Genomic DNA, 24031 nt, shown 5'->3' on the forward strand with positions numbered 1-24031 from the left:
CTTTTCAATGACAGCACCATCTTTTTCAAACTTTGGGATAAAAGGGCCATTTTCAATTGCATCCCAAATTCCTTTGTCAAGAGATTCCATAAATATTTTCATTCTAACTTTCCAAAACTGGTAATTCAAACCACAAAACAAGGGTGGTATGTTTATTGAGGCACCTTCCCCAAACGGTAGTCTATCAGCCATTTTAAAAGATTTTAGGATCAACTTGAATGACTTACAAGAACCAAGCTCTTGATGCCAATTGTTAGAAAAGATGGCTTTAAACTAGAGGGGGTGAATTGTTTAAAGGGGTTTTCGCAAACTTTCCAAAGCTATAATGAATTTATTTCAGAAACCAATTGATTCAGCAATTCAGTTAGCCAAAACAACAAGCAAAACTGTAATACTAGAAAAAAACAATCGGTTGTTTCATCGAAACAATCGGTTGTTTATACCAGCAAACAACAAACAAACTGAAATTAAAGAGTTAGGGATAGAGAGATTGTACACAGTTGTTTATACTGGTTCACTCCAAACTAGAGCTACATCTAGTCTTCTCAGAAACCCTAAGGATATCCACTAAGTAATCACCACTTGATCACTTACACCACAACCAAGAGAATGACCTTGAACACCTCAAGAAACACACTCTCCTTGGCCAACACTAAGATTGCTGATCTTAAACACCTCAAGAACACACAGCCAATCTCAGCAAAACATGCACACGAATTGTTCAGCAGTTTACACAGATTACACTTGTTACAGATGAATATCTGAAATCAATACAAGTAGAATCCTATTCCAGCACCTTGATCAATCTCTCAACTCTTAAGCAATCTCAGAACTTCTTGAAAAACTCTTAGTTGTTGTTATTGTTAAACTTTGTCTCAAGATTCTTAATCCTTAAAAACAGTTTTTCAGAATATATTCAAGAATATAGTTTGTTATCAAATCTTAACAAACTCTTAATTGCATTTAAAATAGATTGGTCAAAGCATTTAATGACTGGAGCGTATTCAGTTAAAGCATTTAAAGCTCAGTCAAAGAAAACAGTTTTTCTGTTATGGTTTCAAAACAAACAATCGATTGTTTCCTCGAATCAATCGGTTGTTTTGTTACTTAACAAATTTCACCATTCAAAAACAGTTTTCAAACTTTCTCAAAACCCCTAAGTGTAAACAATCGGTTGTTTCGACAAAACAATCGGTTGTTTCAACTTATTTTGAAAAACATTTTGCTTTGATAAAAATTGAGATGCTAATTGCTTGAGATTTAATCTAAGGGTGGATTACAACATTAAACTACCCCAGAACAAAGCTTAAACCAGCACAGCAACACACAGCAAAGCAGAGGCTTCATCATCCTTCAAAGGATTTGGATTCTTCAAAACATTGAACACCACTTGGTTCAACAGTTCTTAGGTGGGGTGGTGCATGAAGTGTGTGTAAAGTGACCTCAGTGGAGTATACCAAGGCCATGTTCTGTAATCTCAGTGTCAATGTATGTTGTCACAGACACACTAAGTGGTGAACTAGGTAGGAATAAATGGTGACCTACTACCGAGTTTATGCATAATGAAGCAATTTTAAAAAAATTGATCTTTGTGATGTTCTTGGGTGGGGTGGTGCATGAGGTGTTTGTAAAGTGACCTCGGTGGAGGACACATAGGAAAAGTTCTCTAATCTGAGTATCAATGTACTTAGTCACAGTAAATGGTGATTTGTGTAGGAATAAGTGGTGACTTGCTATCAACTTTTTGCACATTGAACAAATTTATGATATTTTGAGCTTATTGTTGTTGCTCGATGGGGTGGTGCATGAGGTATGTGTGAAGTGACCCTAATGGAGGATGCCAAGGTGAATTTCTCCAATGTCACTGTTATACAATTATAGTAGTGGACCAGTCAAATTTATAATTTATGATTTAGGTTGGGAAATTTTATTAGTTACTGAGTTTGTATTACCAATGTTACATTGTTCAAAATGTTTAAAGTAATCGATTTTATTTTTCATTTGATAAATAAATCTTTTGTCTGATAAACAAATTCAGTTCACCTTATTCATCATTCTCCCTTACCACTGTGCAAAAATTTAGACCAGGTCACCACTTTCTAAACCATTTTTTTAAATGACCAACGCATTAACCTCTACCATACTCGAGTCCAATTGTGCAGTACTTCAATGAATAAAATCTTTCATACTAAATTTAATCACAATATGCATTTAAGCATACAAAAATCATTTTAAATAAAATTATATCAATTATGTCAAGAAAGTCCAATTCAAAAGTATACTTATAATAAATATTTATTTTACTCAAGAATATATTTTACTAGACTAAATTAGAATTATAAAAATATGAAAAAATAGCTAACACTAAGTTGAAAAAATATTATTATTAATATTAACATTATTATTATTATAATTACTACTAATATTAATATTATTATTAATATTAAAATTATTATTATTATTATTCAAATTATTATTAATATTTATTGCTATTATTATTATTATTAATTTTAATAATAATATCAATAAAAATAATATAAAAAACTAAAATGGGAATCAAATACAAGCGACATAAGGAAAAAAAAAATCCTTACACTGTACAAAGAAAAATTTGCAAATATAGAAAACAGATTAAAAAAAACTAAAAAAAAATTAGAAAAAATTTCAAAATATGGTCCATAAACTATTAAATATATTAATGGTTTTGGAGAGTTTGGTTTGGTGGTTGGTCCATTAACTATTAATATATTAATACTTCTGAAGAGTTTGGTAGCGCACGTTGTCAGGACCCAAACATAAAATATTAGATTTTTAACTACCTTCTTCTCTTCCTTGATCACACAACAGCAACCACTTACTATTCTGGGATCCAACACAACAAAAAATGTCTGTTCCTGAAGCTGGTGTTCATGTGGGTTTCCTCTCAAGTGCTGGCATGGGTCACCTCAACCCATGTCTGAGACTAGCAGCAGTGTTCCTCCGCCATGGTTGCAAAGTCACTCTCTTCACTCCCAAACCCACTCTCTCTCTCGCTGAGTCAAACCTCATCTCTGCTTTTTCTTCTTCTTTCCCTCAAGTAACTCACATTCACTTCAACCTCACCCCTTTGGATCCAACCCAGGTTAACTCCAATGACCCTTTTTCCCTACAGTATGAAACCATTCGTCGTTCGGTTCACCTTCTATCTCCAACCCTATCTCCTCTTTCCACTTCTCTCTCAGCTTTCATCGTCGATGTTTTCTTAATTTCCCCTATAGTCTCAATTGCTCACAAACTCTTTTGCCCCATTTACATTTACTTCACCTCCTCAGCTAGAATGTTGTCTTTCATTGCATACGTTTCTGTTCTTGCTGATTCCGATCCGGCTGCACAACCGCACCCTTCTACGTTCATTGGTGATGCTGTTCAAGTCCCGGGCTTCACATCGCCAATACCAAGATCATCGGTTCCTCCCGCTTTTCTTCTTCAAGGTGGCAACTCCTTTCAGAGAATGATCATGGAGGACAGCTGCAAACTCACGAAGCTCGATGGGGTTTTCATCAACTCGTTTGAGGAACTGGAAGGAGAGGCACTAGCAGCGTTGAATGAAGGAAAAGTGGTTAGAGGGTTGCCTCCGGTGTATGGAATCGGTCCCTTAATGGCGTGTGAGTTTGAGAATGTGGATCAAGGTCAAAAGGGTTGCATGAGTTGGATACTGGAGTGGCTTGATGAACAAGCTAAAGGGTCGGTGGCGTATGTTAGCTTGGGGAGCAGGACTGAGACAAGGAAGGAGCAGATAAAGGACATGGCTTTGGGGTTAATAGAATGTGGGTATGGTTTTTTGTGGGTGGTGAAGTTGAAGAAGGTTGACATAGAAGAGGAGGAGGGTTTGGAGGAGGTGTTGGGGAGTGAGTTGATGAGTAAGGTGAGGGAGAAGGGTGTGGTTGTGAAGGAGTTTGTGGATCAGATCAAGATTCTGGGGCACCCTGCAGTGGGGGGGTTTGTGAGTCATGGAGGGTGGAACTCAATAACTGAGACAGTGTGGGAGGGAAAGCCTATTCTGACATGGCCTCAGAATGGGGATCAGAAGATGACAGCAGAAGCCATAAGGATGAGTGGGGTGGGGATTTGGGCTGATGAGTGGGGGTGGGGGACAGAAAAGGTGGTGAAAGGGAAGGAGATTGCAAAGAGAATCAAAGAGATGATGAGCAATGAGTCTTTGAGGGTCAAAGCTGGAGAAATGAAGGAGGCAGCCAAGAAGGCTTGTGGTGTTGGTGGGAGTTGTGAGGTTATCATTAAGAGACTAATGGAGGAGTGGAAGAGGAATGCTCAAGTCACATGAGCATTAGGGTTTATGGTTTAGCACTCAATACTATTTTGCCTATTCACAATATTATGTTTAAGTGAATTTGAATTTATGTAAGAAAAGAATATTAATTTAGTGTTCGTTATGGATGTTTTGTGTTGCTCTCGTCGAAATAAGGTCTGATGAATTTTGAGATGGTTATCAGATCATATCCTTGTAAGTTTTATGGAGCGGCTCAAAGGAAAATAAAGGTTCCACTTGCAGAAGATTATCCGATACTCAAGTCAATGAGAACATAAATATAGTATATGAAGTAAGTATAGTATAAAATATGAGTTGAATTTACTTCCTCGATGTAGTGGTCTATTTATAAGTTTTCATGGGCTTGAACAAATGATATTGGTTTTCAATGGCCTTCATGAGGCATAATTAATTTTAATCATTGCATAACAAAATTCGAGTATAATGTAATAAAATCAGAGTATTATGTGATAAAATCTAAATATAAAGGAATTATATAATGACACCTGAATATTTTATTATTAAAGTGAAAAAAACTATATAAATAGAAAATTAGTTATTCAGGTTTCATTTTAAAAGAACCACCATCTGTCTAGAAATTTCCTTTTCCTTTCCTCCCCTTCTCTCTAAGATTCTGACCTCCTCGCTTATCAGTTTGATTATCAGAGTCTGTCATTGGACTCCTAGCAGTGAACTCTACTAGATTGCTCGATCAGAATCTTAGATAGAGTAAGTTCATTCTTGGCTCATTTTTCTTTGAGTTAGTTTTGATTTGGTTAGGGTTGTCTTTTAGTTAAGTTTGCATGTGAGGTTTTTATCTTCATAATTAGTCTTTGTTAGATCATGGTCCTAGTGATATAGTTAGATTTGTGATCAAGACTTTGTGGTGCAGGTTAGGTTATCCTTAAGCTTTTGGTGGGTTGGAGCTCTTAGTGAGCATATGCTCAAGTACAGGTAAGGGAAGCTAGTTTTATTTTTAAAATAGAACCCTAGGTTAGAAGATCTGGATGTGGGGTGACGTGGTCATCAATTCCAATTTTTGCTTGCAGAATTGTCTCTTTTGAAAAGTAAAGTAATATATTGACTGGAATGGTTGATTTTGAATCTTTTATATTGATTTTAAGGTGAATAATTTGTTGAAAGTGTTTGTGATTGAGAAGTGAAATTGTTTGAATGATGATATAAATGAGTTGAATTGTTTTTTAATATTTACTTAAATGAGATGTTTGATTTAGAGAGCATATATTTGGAACTTAGTGATGTGTTTAATTGAATTTTGAGATATATTTGGATTGTTTAGAAAGTTTAAAATATTTTGTGATTAAATGTGCATTGATGTGTTAAATTATGTATGTAATGAGGTGAAAGTGTGGTCAAGACATAGTATTTTCAGGAAAGGAAATACCGTGTTGAGATTGTTATTAGGGTGTATTGATTTGTAAGTGTCCTGTGAATGAGACGATCCTAACTCTACTGATATAATGGAATCACATAGATGTTCAGTTGGTGAGAGTCGAAGGAGGTTCATTTGGCTGAGTCTGAGGTTTGAAAGAACTGATCAGAGAAGATCAAATGGATTTACCCTGTCATATAAGACGATGAGATATTGAGATTGATTATGCGCATGACTGTGTGGATTCACAGTGAGTAGTATAACAAAATTGGATGCTAATTTCAATACACGAGTCTTCTGGAAGTATAGTCAAGTGTCTATGTTTTGTGAGTCAATAGAAGTCTAACATGTGAAAGATGATTTATTAATTTTGATAGACACTTGATGGTTATGTGAAATGTTTAAGAAATTGTATGAGAGTTTATAAATTTTGTGTATGAATTTGAAATTAAATTATATAGAAAAATTTGTTATAGCTAGCTTACTCTATTATTTGTTTGTGTTTGTTTCTTTATCTGTGATGATCGTGTTGTACACGGAAGCAGATGAGATTGCGGGTAATAGAGCTCCTAAGTGATAGTTTTAATTTGAATGTTCTATTTGTTTTTTTTTTTAACTTTTGATGTATATATTAAAATCCCTATGAAGAGGGATATTTTTTTTTAGATATGAGATAGTTATATATATGCATATCTTAAGGAGATAGCATTTGTTTTACTTTTATTTTATTATATATGGGTAAAAGTTAGGATGTTACAAAGACACTTATGTTTGACGAGACCTAAAGCTTATAAAAATTATGTTTTACATTTTGTCTGGACACGGAATTAAAACCAAACAAAAAAAAAAAAAATCTATTGAACTTTGATCTAACATAAAATTTTATGATTTAATTTCTATAATTTAATTCATTTTTAAAAGTTATTTCTGTTTTATCCAAAAAAATATTGAACATAACAAACAAACCAATTAGTTTTAACAAGCAATATAATAAAGTATAAGGAAAATAACAATTAATAAATTAAAATTTCTAAAGAAAAGTATATAAAAAAAACTATTGATTATAAAAAATATTAATTACAAAAAAATTATTCAAAAAAAAACTTCTAATTCTATCCTAAATGTAAGAGATAACAAAGAGTAAAAGAAAATATAAAAAATTAGATGAGATAAGATTGCATTGAATGCATATAATTATGACTTATAAAATTTTTATAAAATTATTAAATAAAAATCAATTTTAGAAATAAAAAATATTTAGTTGTTATACTGACTAAATTAAATATTATTATTATAAAAATTATTAGTCTTTAAATTAATTTCTATTAGTGATAAATAATTTTTAAATTAATATATAATTAGATACCAAAATTTTAGATGTTAACTTTAGAGTTTAAATAATTGGTAGTTAAAATCTGGGTAACTAATTAGATATCAATTTAGAAATTATTTATAAAAAGAATATAAACTAATTTAGATACCAATAATTTTTGTAGTCTCTAAAATAATATCTAATTTAATTAATATAATAATTAATTATCTTTTATATCTAAAATTAATTTTTATTTAATGATTTTATAGTAGTATATATATATATATATATATATATATATATATATATATATATATATATATATATATATATATATATATATATATATATATATATATATATCTCGAAACGGATGAGAACAAAAAATGAATGAGAGGTAAGATATGTAAGACAAACAAATTTGGACCAAGGAATTGTAGGAAGTTTTAATCTTCTAAAATCATTTTTAACCTTGATTCTAGTGTGTCATTCTAATTAGTTAGGTAAAAGGAGAGTGATGCTAAATTTTTTATATTAATTTTAATAAATTTATGTGTTTTATTAGCCTTTTGTTTATTTTCAAACTATACCTTGTTTTACTTTCTTTATTTTTTTATACTCCTATTATTTACTTTTATCTCAAGTTATGCATTTACTCTCTTTATTTATTTATAATTATATCATTTAATTTATCTCTAGTTACATACTAATCTATTTATTAATTTATAGTCATGTCAGTTAGTTTATTACTAGATATTTCATTTAGTTTATTACTAGATACACGCTAATACTTTTTACTAGATTTATAATTATATATTATGTTATTTGATTTATATCCAGTTACACTAGTCTATTTTATTATATTTATATTTGTATCTTTTAGTTTATCTCTCACTAGTCCTCTTTGTTAAAATTATGTCTATATAATTTTATTTATCTTTAGTTTTACAGTGGTTTTTTTATTTAAATTTCTTGCTTTCATTCTTATTTCAAATACTGGTTATTTTTAAAAATTCAATCTAGATCCAATAAAATGGATTGGATTAAAATTCAAATCCATTTTAACAAGATGAAAGTTATTTGGATTTTTTCAAATCTATTTAAAAAAGGTTAAATCTAAATTAAATTCACTTTGTCTATTAGATTAAATCCATCTCGATCTGAACATAGACTGACTTATCTTGACATAGGCTCAAGCCGACTCGACTAGACCTAGACTTAGATCAACTCGACTAGCCCTGAGTCAAGGCCGACTTGACTAGATCTGAACTCTGACCGACTTGACTTGATATGGCCCAAGACGACTCGACTTCACCTGAGCTAGGATCGACTCCACTCGACCTTTCACTCTGCAAAAAGAAAAATTTGCAAATTAAGATAAAAACTAAAAAAAAAAAAAAAACAAATTTCAACTTCAAACATATCACAATTTGACCATAAACTAGTTGGTGGTAGGTCCATAAACAATTAAAATATTAACACTTTTTTGGAGAGTTTGGTGGTAGGTAATAGAAATAAATCCTCTGTGTTGATTATGCGGAAGAACTCCGTGAATGATGAAAAGAACCTGTGATGAGAATGATGCAGAGATGAAGGGAAGATAAACCCTAAAAGTGTTGAAAGGTTCTGACCAGAGAAAAAAGCAAAAAACGTGAATCGTATTATCAAATTGAATTAAGGGAGAGAATACTGAATTACAAAAAGGTACAATCTGTAAAGTAAAAACCCACTAAATCTAAGATACATGGTGATAGAAATAAAAGAAGGCCCAAGGCTCCAAAGCCTAAACAGCCCAAAATAATAAAAAAATATGCTAACTAACACCCCCCCCCCCCCCCCCTCAAGCTGGGAATAGATATTTTGCATTCCCAGCTTGGACTTAAGAGTAGTAAAGGTGGAAGCAACCAGTGGTTTAGTGAGGATGTCAGCAGTTTGCATGGAGGAAGTGATTGGAAGCAGCTTGAGAAGACCAACATTAATTTTCTCTCGGACAATATGACAGTCAATCTCTATGTGCTTCGTTCGCTCATGAAAAACCTGATTTGAGGCAATATGAATTGCTGACTGATTGTCACAGAATAGAATTGCAGGTTCAATGTAGGGGATACCAAGATCCTTAAGAATGTAAGTCAGCCACTGAATTTCACAAGTGGTTGCTGCAAGAGCTCTATACTCGGCTTCTGAAGAACTTCTTGAGATAGTAGGTTGTTTCTTGGACTTCCATGATATAAGAGACTCACCCAAGAAAATGGCAAAGCCAGTAACAAATTTTCTGGTTTCAAAACATGAGGCCCAATCAGAATCATTATAGCCTCGAAGCTGGTTGTTACTGTTCTTGTGGAGAAAAATTACCGAGCCAGGATTACCCTTAAGGTACCTTAGGATGCAAAAAAACAGCTTGTTGATGGTGCTTTGTAGGAGAAGAGACGAACTGACTTAAGTTGTTGACATTGAAGACTATGTCAGGCCGCGTGTTGGTGAGATAGATCAGTCGTCCAATAAGTCGGCGGTAGGTAGATGATTCTTCTTCATTGATTTGGACGTTGTCCGTGGAAGAAAGGCGAGAGGAATGAGACATGGGTGTAGGCATGAGGGCACAATCCAACATTCCCGTTTCATGAAGAAGATCTAGAGTGTACTTTCTTTGACTGATATGTAAACCAGATTTGTTGCGAGCCACTTCTAGTCCCAAGAAATATGCGAGGTCCCCTAAATTTTTAATTATGAATTGTTGATCCAACAACTTAGTGATATGAGTGATTTCCTCATCATCGTTTCCAGCAAGTACAATATCATCCACATACACAAGAAGAGCAGTGAGTTTAGTATGAGTGTGTTTTAAAAATAATGAATGATCAGCAGATGACAATGTGTAATTATGTGAAAGCAAGAAATTAGATAATTTGGCATATCATTGTCGGCTAGCTTGACGAAGACCATAAAGAGATCTTTGGAGTTTGCAAACGTGGTTTGATGAGGGGAGAGTGAGACCGGGTGGTGGCTGCATATACACTTTCTCAAGGAGATCTCCATGTAAAAATGCATTATTGACATTGAGTTGTTTGAGAATCCAATCATTGGAAGCAGCAACAGCAAGTAGTAGATGCAATGTTGTCAATTTTGCAACAGGGGCAAAAGTATCTATGAAGTCAAGGCCTTCTAATTGTGTGTACCCTTTGGCAACTAAGAGTGCCTTGTATCGGTCAATAGACCCGTCGGATTTGTGCTTTATCTTGTAAACACAACGACAGCCAATAGTCGTCTTCCCAAGCGGAAGTGTGGTAATCTGCCAAGTGTGATTGGCATCAAGTGCAGTCAACTCCTCTTGCATAGCTTGTTTCCAGCAGGCATGTTTCGAAGCTTCCCTGTAAGTGTGAGGCTCTGAATGGGAAGAGATAGAAAGAATAGTGCATTTAAAAGCAGGAGATAAAGATTTATAAGAAACAAAATTATTAATGGGATATTTAGTACTTACACTGTTTGTGGTTGTCAAATCAGTTTAAAAATCTGCAAGGTATGTTGGTGCCTTTCTTTGTCTATTTGATCTCCTCAGTGGTATTTTCAGATCATCAATTTGTGTATCATCCAGGGTCTCTTCATTTTGGTTAGGATCCATGTCCACATCAATTTGTGCAGTACCCATAGTTTCATGAGGATGACAGTCATTTTGAAAAGTAATATCACTACTTGAATCATAATTGTGAGGAATAGGCAAAGAAAGGTTGTTGGAATTCATACAGGAATCTTTGTTCAAATGATATGGAAAATGGTTTTCATAAAAGATAATATTCCTTGATACCTCAATACTATGATTTTTAAGATTTAGAAAAATATATCCCTTTGTGTTGGAAGACAAACCGAGAAAGATACCATGCACAGAACGATCATCAAGTTTCTTTCTATGTGCAGTGAGCGTGCTAGAGTAACACAAACATCCAAATACGCGTAAAGAAGAAAGATCATATTGATGAGAATCAAATAAAGGAGGCTTTTATTAAAGAAAGAAGAGGTCATTCACCTGCACATTTGAAGTTTTTCCTTCTAGTCTTCTCAAAATTAAAAGAAGACATAAAATAAAGACGAGGCCCAAGCCCAAAGCCCAAGCCCAAGCCCAAGAAGGCCAAAGCCTAAAAAGCCCAAGTTCATCCCATGAGGGGCAAGGCCAAGCATTAAATAAAAGAGCATCATTTGATTTACTCTTGTAGGAGGTGTGGATATTAAATAAAGAAGTGTGAATATGTAAAAGAAAGTCACATTGTCCATGTGACTTAAGAGAGTAGGTGTAGGTGTAGTTTTTAGGAGGTGTCATAGTAGAAAAAGGTCACACCTTCCATGTAACTTGTTTTTTGTGGGAATTTCAAATGAGTTTCATTTGAATTTTCCCACCTATTTTTCAGCACCCTCACACTATAAATAGAGGTGTGGGCTCTTGTAAAATTCAGATTGGAAATTGGCTATAGAGAAACTCTACTCAAATTGAGAGAGAATTGTGTGAGAACTTTGTCTTCTCCTCTACCTTGTCTTATCTTGAGTGTCTTGGTTCTCTCAAGTGGCGGCATTTGCTCACTTATTTTGGAGCCTTCACACTTTAAGTGGCGTGACCATTAACAAAGCTCTCCATCCTCATAAGTTCTTCTCTCCTTCATCTTTTCATTTCATTTCCAAGTTCATCCGATTTCAAAAACATGTTTAGGTTCTTTCTATTCGGTGTTTTGAGCTTAAATTCTTGTAGTGTTTGGTTCTTATACTCTTTTGCTGGATTCAATTGTTTCTTCTTCATTTCTTCTTAAGGTAAGGTTGACCATTATTTTCATGTGTATAACGTCCAAGATGACCAAAAACTTAGTTTAGTTTCTTTATCCTTTTTGGACTATGCCAAAGAATGGTGGCATAAAATTGTAATGGACATTATATATCGCAAGAGACCTCCCGTGGTTTCTTGGAATGCTTTGAAAGAGTGTATGCGCGCAAGGTTTGTTCCTCCTTCTAGGAAGGAACACTTGTTGAAGTTCCAAAGGCTTCCTTAAGGACATAGGATGGTAGATGAATACTTTAAAGATTTTGAAACAACTTTGACTAAAATGAATATGCATGTTAATGAAGAGTCAAAGATTAAATGGTTTGTACGTGGTTTGAGAAGAGATATTAGAGACTTTGTAGAATTAAAAGAATATTCTTCTTTAAAGAAAGTGTTTCGCAAAGCCATCAAGGTGGAATCATATCTTTTGAAAAAAACTTTCAAAAATACTCATGATGATGATTTCTACAACTCTTCTAGGAAGGATGCAAGCAAAATTTCTACTCAAATTTCTCCTTCCAATTTTTCCAAACAAACCATGTTTCCAAAAAAAGTTTATACTACAAATCTTTCTACTCCTAAGTCACCTACCAAAACTTCAAATATCAAATGTTTTAAATGTTTAGGTTTTGGGCACATAGCTCTTCATTGTCCACAAAAGCAAACCTTAATGATAAACAAGGTAAAACAAGACCTAACTCACCCACCTACCACAAGTAAAAATGAAAAAGACAAAGAAGGCCAAGTTGACATGGGTCTTATCCTTTCACCTCAAAGGTGTTTTCCTTCCTTATCTTTTTCATTATCCAAGGTTCCTATTTCAACACCATCTTGGTTAAAAAAATGTTAGGGATGATTTTTTCATACCTTCTCTTTTTTCAAAACATATCATCATTCCTAAAAACATTTTCCAACTTGGTCGATTTATAGAACCTCCTTTTCTGAAATCCCATTGTTTACAAATGCTAAGTCATGTTTGCCTTTTTCTTCCACTTTTAATTGTAAAAATAAACTGACTTTGTTATATGTAGGGATTCAGAATTCGTGGACGAATTCTCTCCAACTCGAGGAGTATGATGAGAATCAAATAAATGAGGCTTTTATTAATGAAGGAAGAGGTCATTCACCTGCTCATTTGAAGTTCTTCCTTCTAGTCTTCTCAAAATTAAAAGAAGACATAAAATAAAGATGAGGCTCAAGCCCAAGCCCAAGAAGGCCAAAGCCCAAAAAGCCCAAGTCCATCCCATGAGGGGCAAGGCCAAGCATTAAATAAAAGAGCATCATTTGATTTACTCTTGTAGGAGGTGTGGATATTAAATAAAGGAGTGTGAATATGTAAAAGAAAGTCACATTGTCCATGTGACTTAAGAGAGTAGGTGTAGGTGTAGTTTTTAGGAGGTGTCATAGTAGAAAAAGGTCACACCTTCCATGTGACTTGTTTTTTGTGGGAATTTCAAATGAGTTTCATTTGAATTTTCCCACCTATTTTTCAGCACCCTCACACTATAAATAGAGGTGTGGGCTCTTGTAAAATTCAGATTGGAAATTGGCTATAGAGAAACTCTACTCAAATTGAGAGAGAATTGTGTGAGAACTTTGTCTTCTCCTCTACCTTGTCTTATCTTGAGTGCCTTGGTTCTCTCAAGTGGCGGCATTTGCTCACTTATCTTGGAGCCTTCACACTTCAAGTGGCGTGACCATTAACCAAGCTCTCCATCCTCATAAGTTCTTCTCTCCTTCATCTTTTCATTTCATTTCCAAGTTCATCCGATTTCAAAAACATGTTTAGGTTCTTTCTATTCGGTGTTTTGAGCTTAAATTCTTGTACTGTTCGGTTCTTATACTTTTTTGCTGGATTCAATTGTTTCTTCTTCATTTCTTCTTAATTTGTTTGGTGCATTTAAGTTCTTAAGCTTTTTAATCGGTGCATTTGCTTTCTTGTTCAATTTAGTCGGTTCAATTGGCAAGAAATGGGTCTTCCATGTGAGTTTGGTGTTTGGTGCAAGTTTTGGTGAGTTCTTGAAACATAGAACATTGATCCAATTCTATTAAAAGTGCCTATTCATTCTCCAACTCAAGTTGATTCCATAAAATATCAAAGAATCATTTACATCTTGCTAGTGGAATCATATCACATATGGTCTACCATTCAATTTTTCATAGGGTGCAATGTTGTGTAACAAAGGAGTGGGAGTGCAATTGATTAAAAAAATAGCATGTTGTACAACAAAATTCCAGAATAAATGAGGTAAATTTGCTTGAAAAAACAAGGCACGGGTAACATTTAAAATGTGTTGATGTTTTCTTTCAACAATACCATTTTGTTCAGGTGTTTCTACACATGTGGTTTGATGAACAATGCCTTTAGAAGAAAAGAATTTTTTCATGGCAAATTCAGCACCATTGTCAGTGCGAATAGTTTTAACCGTAGTTTTAAACTGATTTTCAACGTAAGCAATGAAATTAACAATATGATTTCTAACTTCAGATTTTGTGTGTAAAGAAATAACCCAAGTAAAACGTGAAAAATCATCCACAATGGTTAAAAAATATCTAAAACCGTGCATTGAAATGACAGAACAAGGACCCCAAATGTCCATATGCAGTAATTCAAAGATGCTAGCAGTATGAGATTTACTTAAAGTAAAATGGAGTTTCTTTTGTTTGGCACGATGACATACATCACATACATGCAGTTTTATAGTGCCACAGATTAATGTCTTTGACAGTATAATTGAAAGAATGAGCAATAGTGTGTGTAGCAGTATTACGAAAAAAAGAAGATTCAAAAGCATACAAGCCAGCTTTGACACTAACTATACCAATCCTCTCTTTGGTTGTATTGTCCTGTATCATATAACTATTGGAGGAGAAAATTAAACTGCAGTTCATATTTAAAGAAATTTTAGAAGTAGATACAAGATTAAAGGAAAGCCGAGGAACATATAAGACATCAATGAGGTAAAATTTGTGATTAAAAATCACAGTTCCAGAATATTTTGCAAACACATGATGGCCATTAGGTAGACTAATAGAAATAGGTTTAATGCTTTTGTACGAAGTAAACTCAGATAAAGAAGAACACACATGATCAGTTGCTCCTGAATCTAGAATCCAATAATTTCTACCATGTTGTAAATTATTTAAGGTAAGAATATTACCAGTTGAAGACCTCTCTGCCATTTTATGATTGGTGTCTGCAGTGAACGAGCCCACCTGATTTACTTGAATATTGGCTGCAGTGTTATTGTTGTTGCTTTGTCTAAATAAATCTGACAAAACTTGATATTGTTGTGTTGTGAGGTGATATTCTCCTTTTTCCTGTTCTTTTTGGCAAGGCTCAGAAAGCACATCATCAGATATAACAATATTATTAACCTGATTGGTTTTACTACCATAAAACTTGTATCCAGGAGGATACCCGTGTTTCTTGTAGCAAGTTTCTATGGTGTGACCATTTCTTCCACAGTGAGTACATATTTTCTTATTCCCATTATTTTTGAAGGACTTATTTTCTTGATTAGGAAACCCAACCTTCCGAAAACAAACGTTCTCTGTATGGCCATTTTTACCACAAAAGGTGCATATCACAGAAGAAGAGATGCGATTAGAATTAGCACTATTAATATTTGAGACAGAAAGTTGTTGGCAGTTGGCGTTCTTATTGCACCACAAGAGAAAAAAAAATTGTTATAGGAGGTATAGGCTCCATAAGAAGTACATGAGATTTTATGTTATGATATTGTTCATTTAACCCCCTTAGAAACTGCATGGCCTGGTCTTCACATTTTCTTTGATTGATAAGAGAAGTAAAAGCAATAGAGCAAGAACATTTTGTCTCACAAATGCATACAAGATTAGGTCTAAAGTTTTCTAGTTCATCCCAAATTATTCTCAGCTTAGTGAAATAGTCAGTTACAGTCAATTCACCTTGATGTAAAAAAGCAACTCCCATTTGTAAATATGAAATTCTAGATAAATCTCCCTGAGAAAATCTACTTTTCAAATCATTCCATATATCTAAAGTTATACCCATCCATACGATGCTTTGTCTAATGGGAATAGAGACAGAATGGACTAACCACGAGACGACCATATTGTTGCATCTGTACCAAGCCGAGTAAGTGGGATGGTTCTTGAGCGGACATGGGCACGTGCCAAGGACAAACTCCACCTCATTTTTTGCGCTCAACGCCGTTATAATCGACATACTCCAAGAGTGATAGTTTGTAGAGTCCAACGCTGGCGAGACCAAAGGGACAACAGGGTTCTCACTGGGATGGAGATAAAGGCAGTTGTTCATCAAGTTCAATTGTTCCACCAATTGATTTGTTGCATTCGGCTGAGACAATTGCACCGTGGTTCCTTCAGTTCCAGCGGTTTCAGCCATATCTGAAAGAGAAACAAAAAATTCAAGATTTGGAACAAGAAATCGTGAAGAACGAAATTCATAGAAGAAGACGAAATTCAGAGTGCACAGCAGTGCTCTTCAAAGAAGACCTCTGATACCATAATAGAAATAAATCCTCTGTGTTGATTATGCGGAAAAACTCCGTGAATGATGAAAAGAACTTGTGATGAGAATGATGCAGAGATAAAGGGAAGATAAACCCTAAAAGGATTGAAAGGTTCTGACAAGAGAAAAAAGAAAAAAAATGTGAATCGTATTATCAAATTGAATCAAGAGAGAGAATACTGAATTAAAAAAGTAAAAACCCACTAAGATGGCGACAGAAATAAAAGAAGGCCCAAGGACCCAAAGCCCAAAGAGCCCAAAATAATAAAAAAAATATGCTAACTAATAGTAGGTCCGTAAACTATTAATATATTAATACTTCTGAAGAGTTTGGTAGCGCACGTTGTCGGGACCCAAACATAAAATATTAGATTTTTAACTACCTTCTTCTCTTCCTTGATCACACAACAGCAACCACTTACTATTCTGGGATCCAACACAACAAAAAATGTCTGTTCCTGAAGCTGCTGTTCGTGTGGGTTTCCTCTCAAGTGCTGGCATGGGTCACCTCAACCCATGTCTGAGACTAGCAGCAGTGTTCCTCCGCCATGGTTGCAAAGTCACTCTCTTCACTCCCAAACCCACTCTCTCTCTCGCTGAGTCAAACCTCATCTCTGCTTTTTCTTCTTCTTTCCCTCAAGTAACTCACATTCACTTCAACCTCACCCCTTTGGATCCAACCCAGGTTAACTCCGATGACCCTTTTTTCCTACAGTATGAAACCATTCGTCGTTCGGTTCACCTTCTATCTCCAACCCTATCTTCTCTTTCCACTTCTCTCTCAGCTTTCATCGTCGATGTTTTCTTAATTTCCCCTATCGTCTCAATTGCTCACAAACTCTTTTGCCCCGTTTTCATTTACTTCACCTCCTCAGCTAGAATGTTGTCTTTCATTGCATACGTTTCTGTTCTTGCTGATTCCGATCCGGCTGCACAACCGCACCCTTCTACGTTCGTTGGTGATGCTGTTCAAATCCCGGGTTTCACATCGCCAATACCAAGATCATCGGTCCCTCCCGCTTTTCTTCTTCAAGGTGGCAACTCCTTTCAGAGAATGATCATGGAGGACAGTTGCAAACTCACGAAGCTCGATGGGGTTTTCATCAACTCGTTTGAGGAACTGGAAGGAGAGGCACTAGCAGCGTTGAATGAAGGAAAAGTGGTTAGAGGGTTGCCCCCGGTGTATGGAATTGGCCCCTTAATGGCGTGTGAGTTTGAGAGTGTAGATCAAGGTCAAAGGGGTTGCATGAGTTGGATACTGGAGTGGCTTGATGAACAAGCTGAAGGGTCTGTGGTGTATGTTAGCTTGGGGAGCAGGACTGAGACAAGGAAGGAGCAGATAAAGGACATGGCTTTGGGGTTAATAGAATGCGGGTATAGTTTTTTGTGGGTGGTGAAGTTGAAGAAGGTTGACATAGAAGAGGAGGAGGGTTTGGAGGAGGTGTTGGGGAGTGAGTTGATGAGTAAGGTGAGGGAAAAGGGTGTGGTTGTAAAGGAGTTTGTGGATCAGATCAAGATTCTGGGGCACCCTGCAGTGGGGGGGTTTGTGAGTCATGGAGGGTGGAACTCAATAACTGAGACAGTGCGGGAGGGAAAGCCTATTCTGACATGGCCTCAGCATGCGGATCAGAAGATGACAGCAGAAGCCATAAGGATGAGTGGGGTGGGGATTTGGGCTGATGAGTGGGGGTGGGGGACAGAAAAGGTGGTGAAAGGGAAGGAGATTGCAAAGAAAATCAAAGAGATGATGAGCAATGAGTCTTTGAGGGTCAAAGCTGGAGAAATGAAGGAGGCAGCCAAGAAGGCTTGTGGTGTTGGTGGGAGTTGTGAGGTTATCATTAAGAGACTAATTGAGGAGTGGAAGAAGAATGCTCAAGTCACCTGAGCATTATCACTCAATACTATTTTGCCTATTCACAGTATTAAGTTAAGTTTACGTGTGAATTTGAATTTATGTCAGAAAGTAATGCAGTAGTAACCTCAACTGCATAAAATAGTATGCAAACATATACTCAAACTGTAATTTGTGGTTACATTTCCAATTTGGTTTAGTGTTTATTTTGGGTGTTTGGTTTAGTGTAATTTGGTTACATTACCAAATTTGGTATAATGTAATAAAATCGGAGTTTACATCTTAGGAAAGATTTTTCCTTAGAAGTAAATATTGACAAGGAGAAACTAGAAACTATAAAAAGACTCCAAATAGAAGACTCTTTCTTTATTCATTGTCGTTGTGTTTGGCTATTATAGTTATGTTTGGTTAGGTATATGTACTATTGAACTGAATTTGGAGGTTGAGAAAATGGTTGTACTCTTCATGTTTGGTTGGATATATTTGAAGTGAAATGCATAGAAAAAAAAAATGTGTGGAAAGTGGGACATGGTGAATGATTTACGTACTTAATTCTTAAATGGTTGAAGAAGAATGTGGACATGCATGGTAACATAACTATTTTGATACTTAGGTTAGTCATTCATCATTTAACATGTTTTATGTGGAGTTGTGCATGTGGCTTCATGAACACCTATTTTCACAAAAAATTTCCATGCTCCAAATTAAATATATAAATATGATACCTTCAATTATAATATTGGTTCTCCCAAAGTTTTAGTGTCAAATCCTTTCTTTAATTACAAACTCTAAACTAATTTTTTTTTATAATCATATAAACATTTTATTTACATTTATATTAGCCGGGGATGGATCTAAATCTATGTACCCATGTGCACCAAAGTCATGGATTTCTTCTCTTACAATTGGCCTGTATATAAAGATTCAATTTTGTCAAAAAAATTGTGTAATTCACAATGCTGTGATTGACTAGATTTACAAGTTTCTGATGAAGTTGTAGTTTGGTTTGTACTCAGTCTTTCAGAGCCTAACTTCTTGTACCATGTTTAAGACTAGTGAAAGTGCTTTGTCTTGTGTAGGATGTAAAGCAAAAAAAAGCACATAGATTAGTGCATTTCCATTTTTTAAGCTCTGTATTGTGAGATTAATGAATATCTTGCTTTACTCTTTTCTTTTCTTTAGCTTCATGTTCTTTTCTTCAAATTTATGCAGAAGGGGCAGAAAAAGAGTTTCCATAATCAAATAATAATTTGCACAAACTACATAGTCTTTTTACATCAATGAAACATACAAATATATGAGTTTAATTTTATCAAAGTAAGAGTTAGTCATATTAGAAATAAATTATTATTAGATGAATTTCATTAATGATGTTGGAGAAGGAGCATGTAGTTTTTAACTGCAAAACAAACTTCATACTTAATAACTTCTCTGTTTTGGAACTTTGCCATTAAAGTTGTAAAAATATTAGTAACAATTAAACAATTCAAGAGCAAAATGAAAAGTGAACTAAATCACAAAATAATTTATTCATACAAAATTACAACATCAATTTCATTCAAGCTTTTCTAAATGAAATATCATGTGTTTAGGATCTGATGATGCTGGTGTTCTGATAGGGATCCAGTGGGATAGGAAAAATAACACTTGCTCTACCAGTTCATAATTTTATTACTTCCCGTTTTGATGACTCATATTTCTTCATAATGTTAGAGAAGAATCAACCAAATATGGGTTAGAGAAGAGAAGAATGTTTTTCTTGACATTGGCTGTTGCTTGAAATGATGTAAAAATTGACAGAAGATTGAACATATGCTTCCTGCTCTTTATGATGACAGCATGAAACATCATACTCTTGTGTTGGTTGAAATGCAAGATTTGATTGAGGAAATGGGTCTGAATTGACCAGCAAGAATCACCTAAAGATCCAAGAAAACACAAGAGATTATGGTTACCAAAAGAAAATTCAAGTTTCTTGCATGTAGTTATAGGTGTGTCTGTGGGATTCAGGGTAAATATCAAGTAATCTAGTCATGAATTACATGAGAAAACAGAAGATAGAATCAATAAGAAAACATGTCGTTATTCAAAACCTATCCATCACCTAGAGAGATGAAAAAATGGCTTCCAGCTAGTTGTAAATAAAAAGCTAAGAACACAAAGAACATTGATGCCTATAATGTTTACACATAGTAAGCGATACAGATACACATGGCTACATGATTTCAATCATTTAATATAAACTCTATGGCCAATGGTATTGTGCAAATACTAAGAGAAGATTTATACTATATATGTTATACTAACAACTAAGCATCCAAAAGGTGATTAGAATAAATATATATATATATTGATGAAATTGATCAACTAGATCATTAAAACTTGTATGAAAGTTGATTTTATATAATTCTGTTTAAATCATTAAATTTTAAATTATTAGAGTTTGTTATATTTATTGATTGATTTTCAGGATAAATTAGTTAACAAAAGATTTTTTTCTAAATATTTCACCAATCATACCATACCATGATATAATTAAATATGAAAATGTCCAAAATTACCATAATAATTTGTAACAATGATTAATAAGTTGAAGAAAAGATGTTGCTATATATTAAGGTGCTCTCAATAGGCTTGACCATTAAAAACTACCAAGAAACAATCTTGAGACAGAGTTTAGAAGAAATTTTGGCAACAAGATAAAATAATGGCTCAAGAAGGCAGTTCAAAAACTTCTTCTCCATCACCATCAAAAAGGTCATCCCCAATGAAGAAGAAGAAGTTATGTTGCAGATATTGTAATAAGAAGTTTCAGAGTTACCCAGCTTTGGGTGGACATCAGAATGCACACAAGGCAGAAAGAGCAGCAACACAGAAATAGAAGATTCTTAGCATGGCTTCTGCTTATGGCAAAAATTCATATGTTGGTGACTTTCTTGATTCAAACAAATGTGATGGATTCAGAGACAAAACATTTGGGGTGTCAACACTGTCCATGGCTCATTTTAAGCCACAACAACATAGTTGGCCACACATTGCACTCAAACATGATTCATGGTCAGGGCACTATACTTCGGATTATGTTCAAGCTACCATTCACAAGTTGGAGACTTTGATAGCTGAAGACAAATTTCATCAACACCACAAATCATATCAACCTTTGATTTCTCCTATACTTGGAGGTGGAACACCAAATTCAGGGTCACAATCACAGTTATTGTTTAATCTTGGTTTATGTGATAAGGGGAATTTTTGGCATTCTTCAATGATATCACATAATGAAATCACATATATTCCTGATTTAAATGGTTCACTTGATGATCAAAATTCTGCTGAAGAAAATAGTTTTTCTCCAATGGCTGCTAATGGGGTGGTGGAGGAACTTGATTTGACTCTCAAGATTTGAAATCACAAACTAGTTTCAATCAGAAAAGTTCTTGTATATTCACTTCATGTTAGAAATTTAGGAAACTACTTTGTTTCTATTTTGTTTTTGTTTACTTGAATATACCTATTTCATATTTTACTCAATCAATAATTTTGATCTTTTCATTTTAAATTAGAGAATTTATTTTTTCTAAATTAGTAGGACCAGCGTTATATTTTTTTTATATTCTTATGAATTTAAGAAATGTATCAAGAGTTTTACAATAACTCACTCATCCCCACCAACTTATTTAATTTTTTTTCTCTGTGCATGGTAATATTAATTTTCATCTTTTGTTTTGCTAAATTCAAAATATATTTTTACTTTTTTAGCATTCTTTCATTTTATTACTCTTCTATTTCTATATTTTATACGTTTTAATATAATGTGATTTATTAAAAAAAAATATTATATTTTACGAGTTCTTGAAATGGTGAATAGAGAAAATAAATAAATCTAGAAAGCTAGTAATCCACACAGATCATAAAATAAAATGGATTCATCTTTTAGAATTGACATTAAATCTCTATGATAATCAGTAACTAACTAATTATTTAATTGATTGTTAAAGAATACATATTATAATTTGTGATATATTCTGTATTAATTAATGGGTTGTTGAGAAACGTACACATTATAATTACTTATATCTTTTAAAAGGATTGTAATTTGTTATAAATTAAATTTTAAAATGATTACTTAAGAACTAACTTTATTTTTTTTATCTAATGCATTTAATTAGCGTAAAAGACGGGTAAAATTCCTTCTTAATTATGATTTTATGTTTTCTTATATAAGATTTTGTGCTTACTAATACACACGGAAAACATTCAAACCTCAAATAAAAGAATAATAAATGATGAATAAATATTTTTTTTACCAAAATATTTGGATATCATTTCTTATCATCCCACTTAATCAAGAAAATTGATGCCTATAAATATAAAGAAAATCATAAAAAATATTGTTTTTTTCTGAGAAACTATTTGTGCATGTTCGGAGATATACCTAAAAAATTCATAGTAATCAATCAAAGTACCCAGAAGTTTTTAGGATTTAGTTTTTACATAACTAGTTTTAATCATAATCATATAAATAACATCACATGACCGAGATTTATATTCTTCATTTTAAAAAAATCATTATTAAGGTTTTAAATATTCTAATTCTAAATTCTAAAAGTTACAAAGAACTCATTCTTTGGTGCTATTTAACGTAATCCTTTTAGATAAATATTGATTTTGATGTTTTCTTAGTCTCCACTAATATTCTACCAGCAAGATAGAAGATGTTTTGGTGGAGGTTGCATCAACATTCACCTTAATATTCAGTGGATGCAGAAAGTGCTAATATAAATATTCTATCATTTTGATTTACCTAATTTATTTCTAAAAGGTAAAAAATTATTAATAAAGTTCAACTCAATTGATTAAACAGCATATAATAATCGTACCCTTATTCAATGTTATTTTTCAATATTTAGGATATTCACTTAAAATTATTAAGAAGTTCTCTCTATAAATACACAACTATTCTAATATAGAAAAAAAAAACTTAAATACTTTGATTTAAGACTATTTAAACTTTTAACAAGAACATATACATAATTAAGACATAAGTTTTATCACTCATGAAATGAGATATTATAAATAATGTTTAATATTTTTTTTAGTCAATAGTAATTTTCTTCAATATATTTTTTTAAATCATGAGAAAAACATGTTAAACTTATGAACAAATACGAAAAAGAAGAGGAAGTCAACGAAAGTGATATTTTGTGTCGGCAATTAAATGGAAACGCACTCAGTCGGTGGCTTCCTTCCAAATTCCATTTAATAGCTGCAAAACCTTTTTCCACGTGTTCTTTCTGTGCTTTTACATAAAAAAAAATAAGGAACCAAAAACAAAAAAATACACCATTTTTTTTATCAAGAAAGGACACAAATAACAAGTCAGATTGGATTGAATTTAAAAAAAATAATAATAATCTTATTATTATTTTTTATCAATTAATAAGAAAGGATTTATGCAATTTAGATCCATCGAATCTCATTCTATATATAAAATTTAGCTTTAAGAATAACATAAAAAAAAAAACAAAAAAAAAACACGAGTATATCTAAAGAATTAACACGTGCTAAAAAGTTATCTCGTTTGTAAGAGATAAGGTTGTCGAAAAAAGCAGAATTACACGCGGATACCTTACTTGAACTGTGTCCTCACTACAATCATAGAAAAAAACTATTTTATAATAATAACTATTTAATAAGTTATTTAATTAAAATATAAATTAAATTATTAAGTAAAAAATTATAAAAATAGTTATTAAATCAGAGTATAAAATTTGAAGAGTGTCAAATTATTATGTCCCTTCATATAATTTAAGCATTATTTCTCAAAAAATAGTATCCTAATGCAAATTGAATA

General features: G+C 33.3%; 2 protein-coding genes and 1 pseudogene across 3 annotated transcripts; 2 read left to right on the forward strand and 1 right to left on the reverse strand.

Moving 5' to 3' along the window:
- Positions 1-2726: 2726 nt before the first annotated feature.
- LOC137837821 (UDP-glycosyltransferase 708D1) lies at positions 2727-4556 on the forward strand. The gene has a single exon (XM_068646968.2). It carries the CDS (start codon positions 2885-2887, stop codon positions 4319-4321), a length of 1437 nt encoding a protein of 478 aa, XP_068503069.2. The 5' UTR covers positions 2727-2884; the 3' UTR covers positions 4322-4556.
- A 9869-nt stretch (positions 4557-14425) lies between these two features.
- LOC150028129 (uncharacterized) lies at positions 14426-15478 on the reverse strand (the record flags this gene model as incomplete). The annotated part of the gene is made up of 1 exon (XM_090301064.1): positions 14426-15478. A coding segment is annotated over one exon (987 nt), but the record flags the coding sequence as incomplete, so codon positions are not given.
- Positions 15479-16483: 1005 nt separating this feature from the next.
- On the forward strand, positions 16484-18462 carry LOC137837825 (UDP-glycosyltransferase 708D1 pseudogene; annotated as a pseudogene). Its single transcript, XR_016520407.1, has one exon. The product of XR_016520407.1 is annotated as a UDP-glycosyltransferase 708D1 pseudogene (transcript).
- The last annotated feature ends 5569 nt before the right edge of the window (positions 18463-24031 follow it).

This window comes from Phaseolus vulgaris, chromosome 4 (assembly GCF_051622355.1).
Source record: "Phaseolus vulgaris cultivar YP4 chromosome 4, ASM5162235v1, whole genome shotgun sequence".
NCBI classification, from domain to species: domain Eukaryota; kingdom Viridiplantae; phylum Streptophyta; class Magnoliopsida; order Fabales; family Fabaceae; genus Phaseolus; species Phaseolus vulgaris.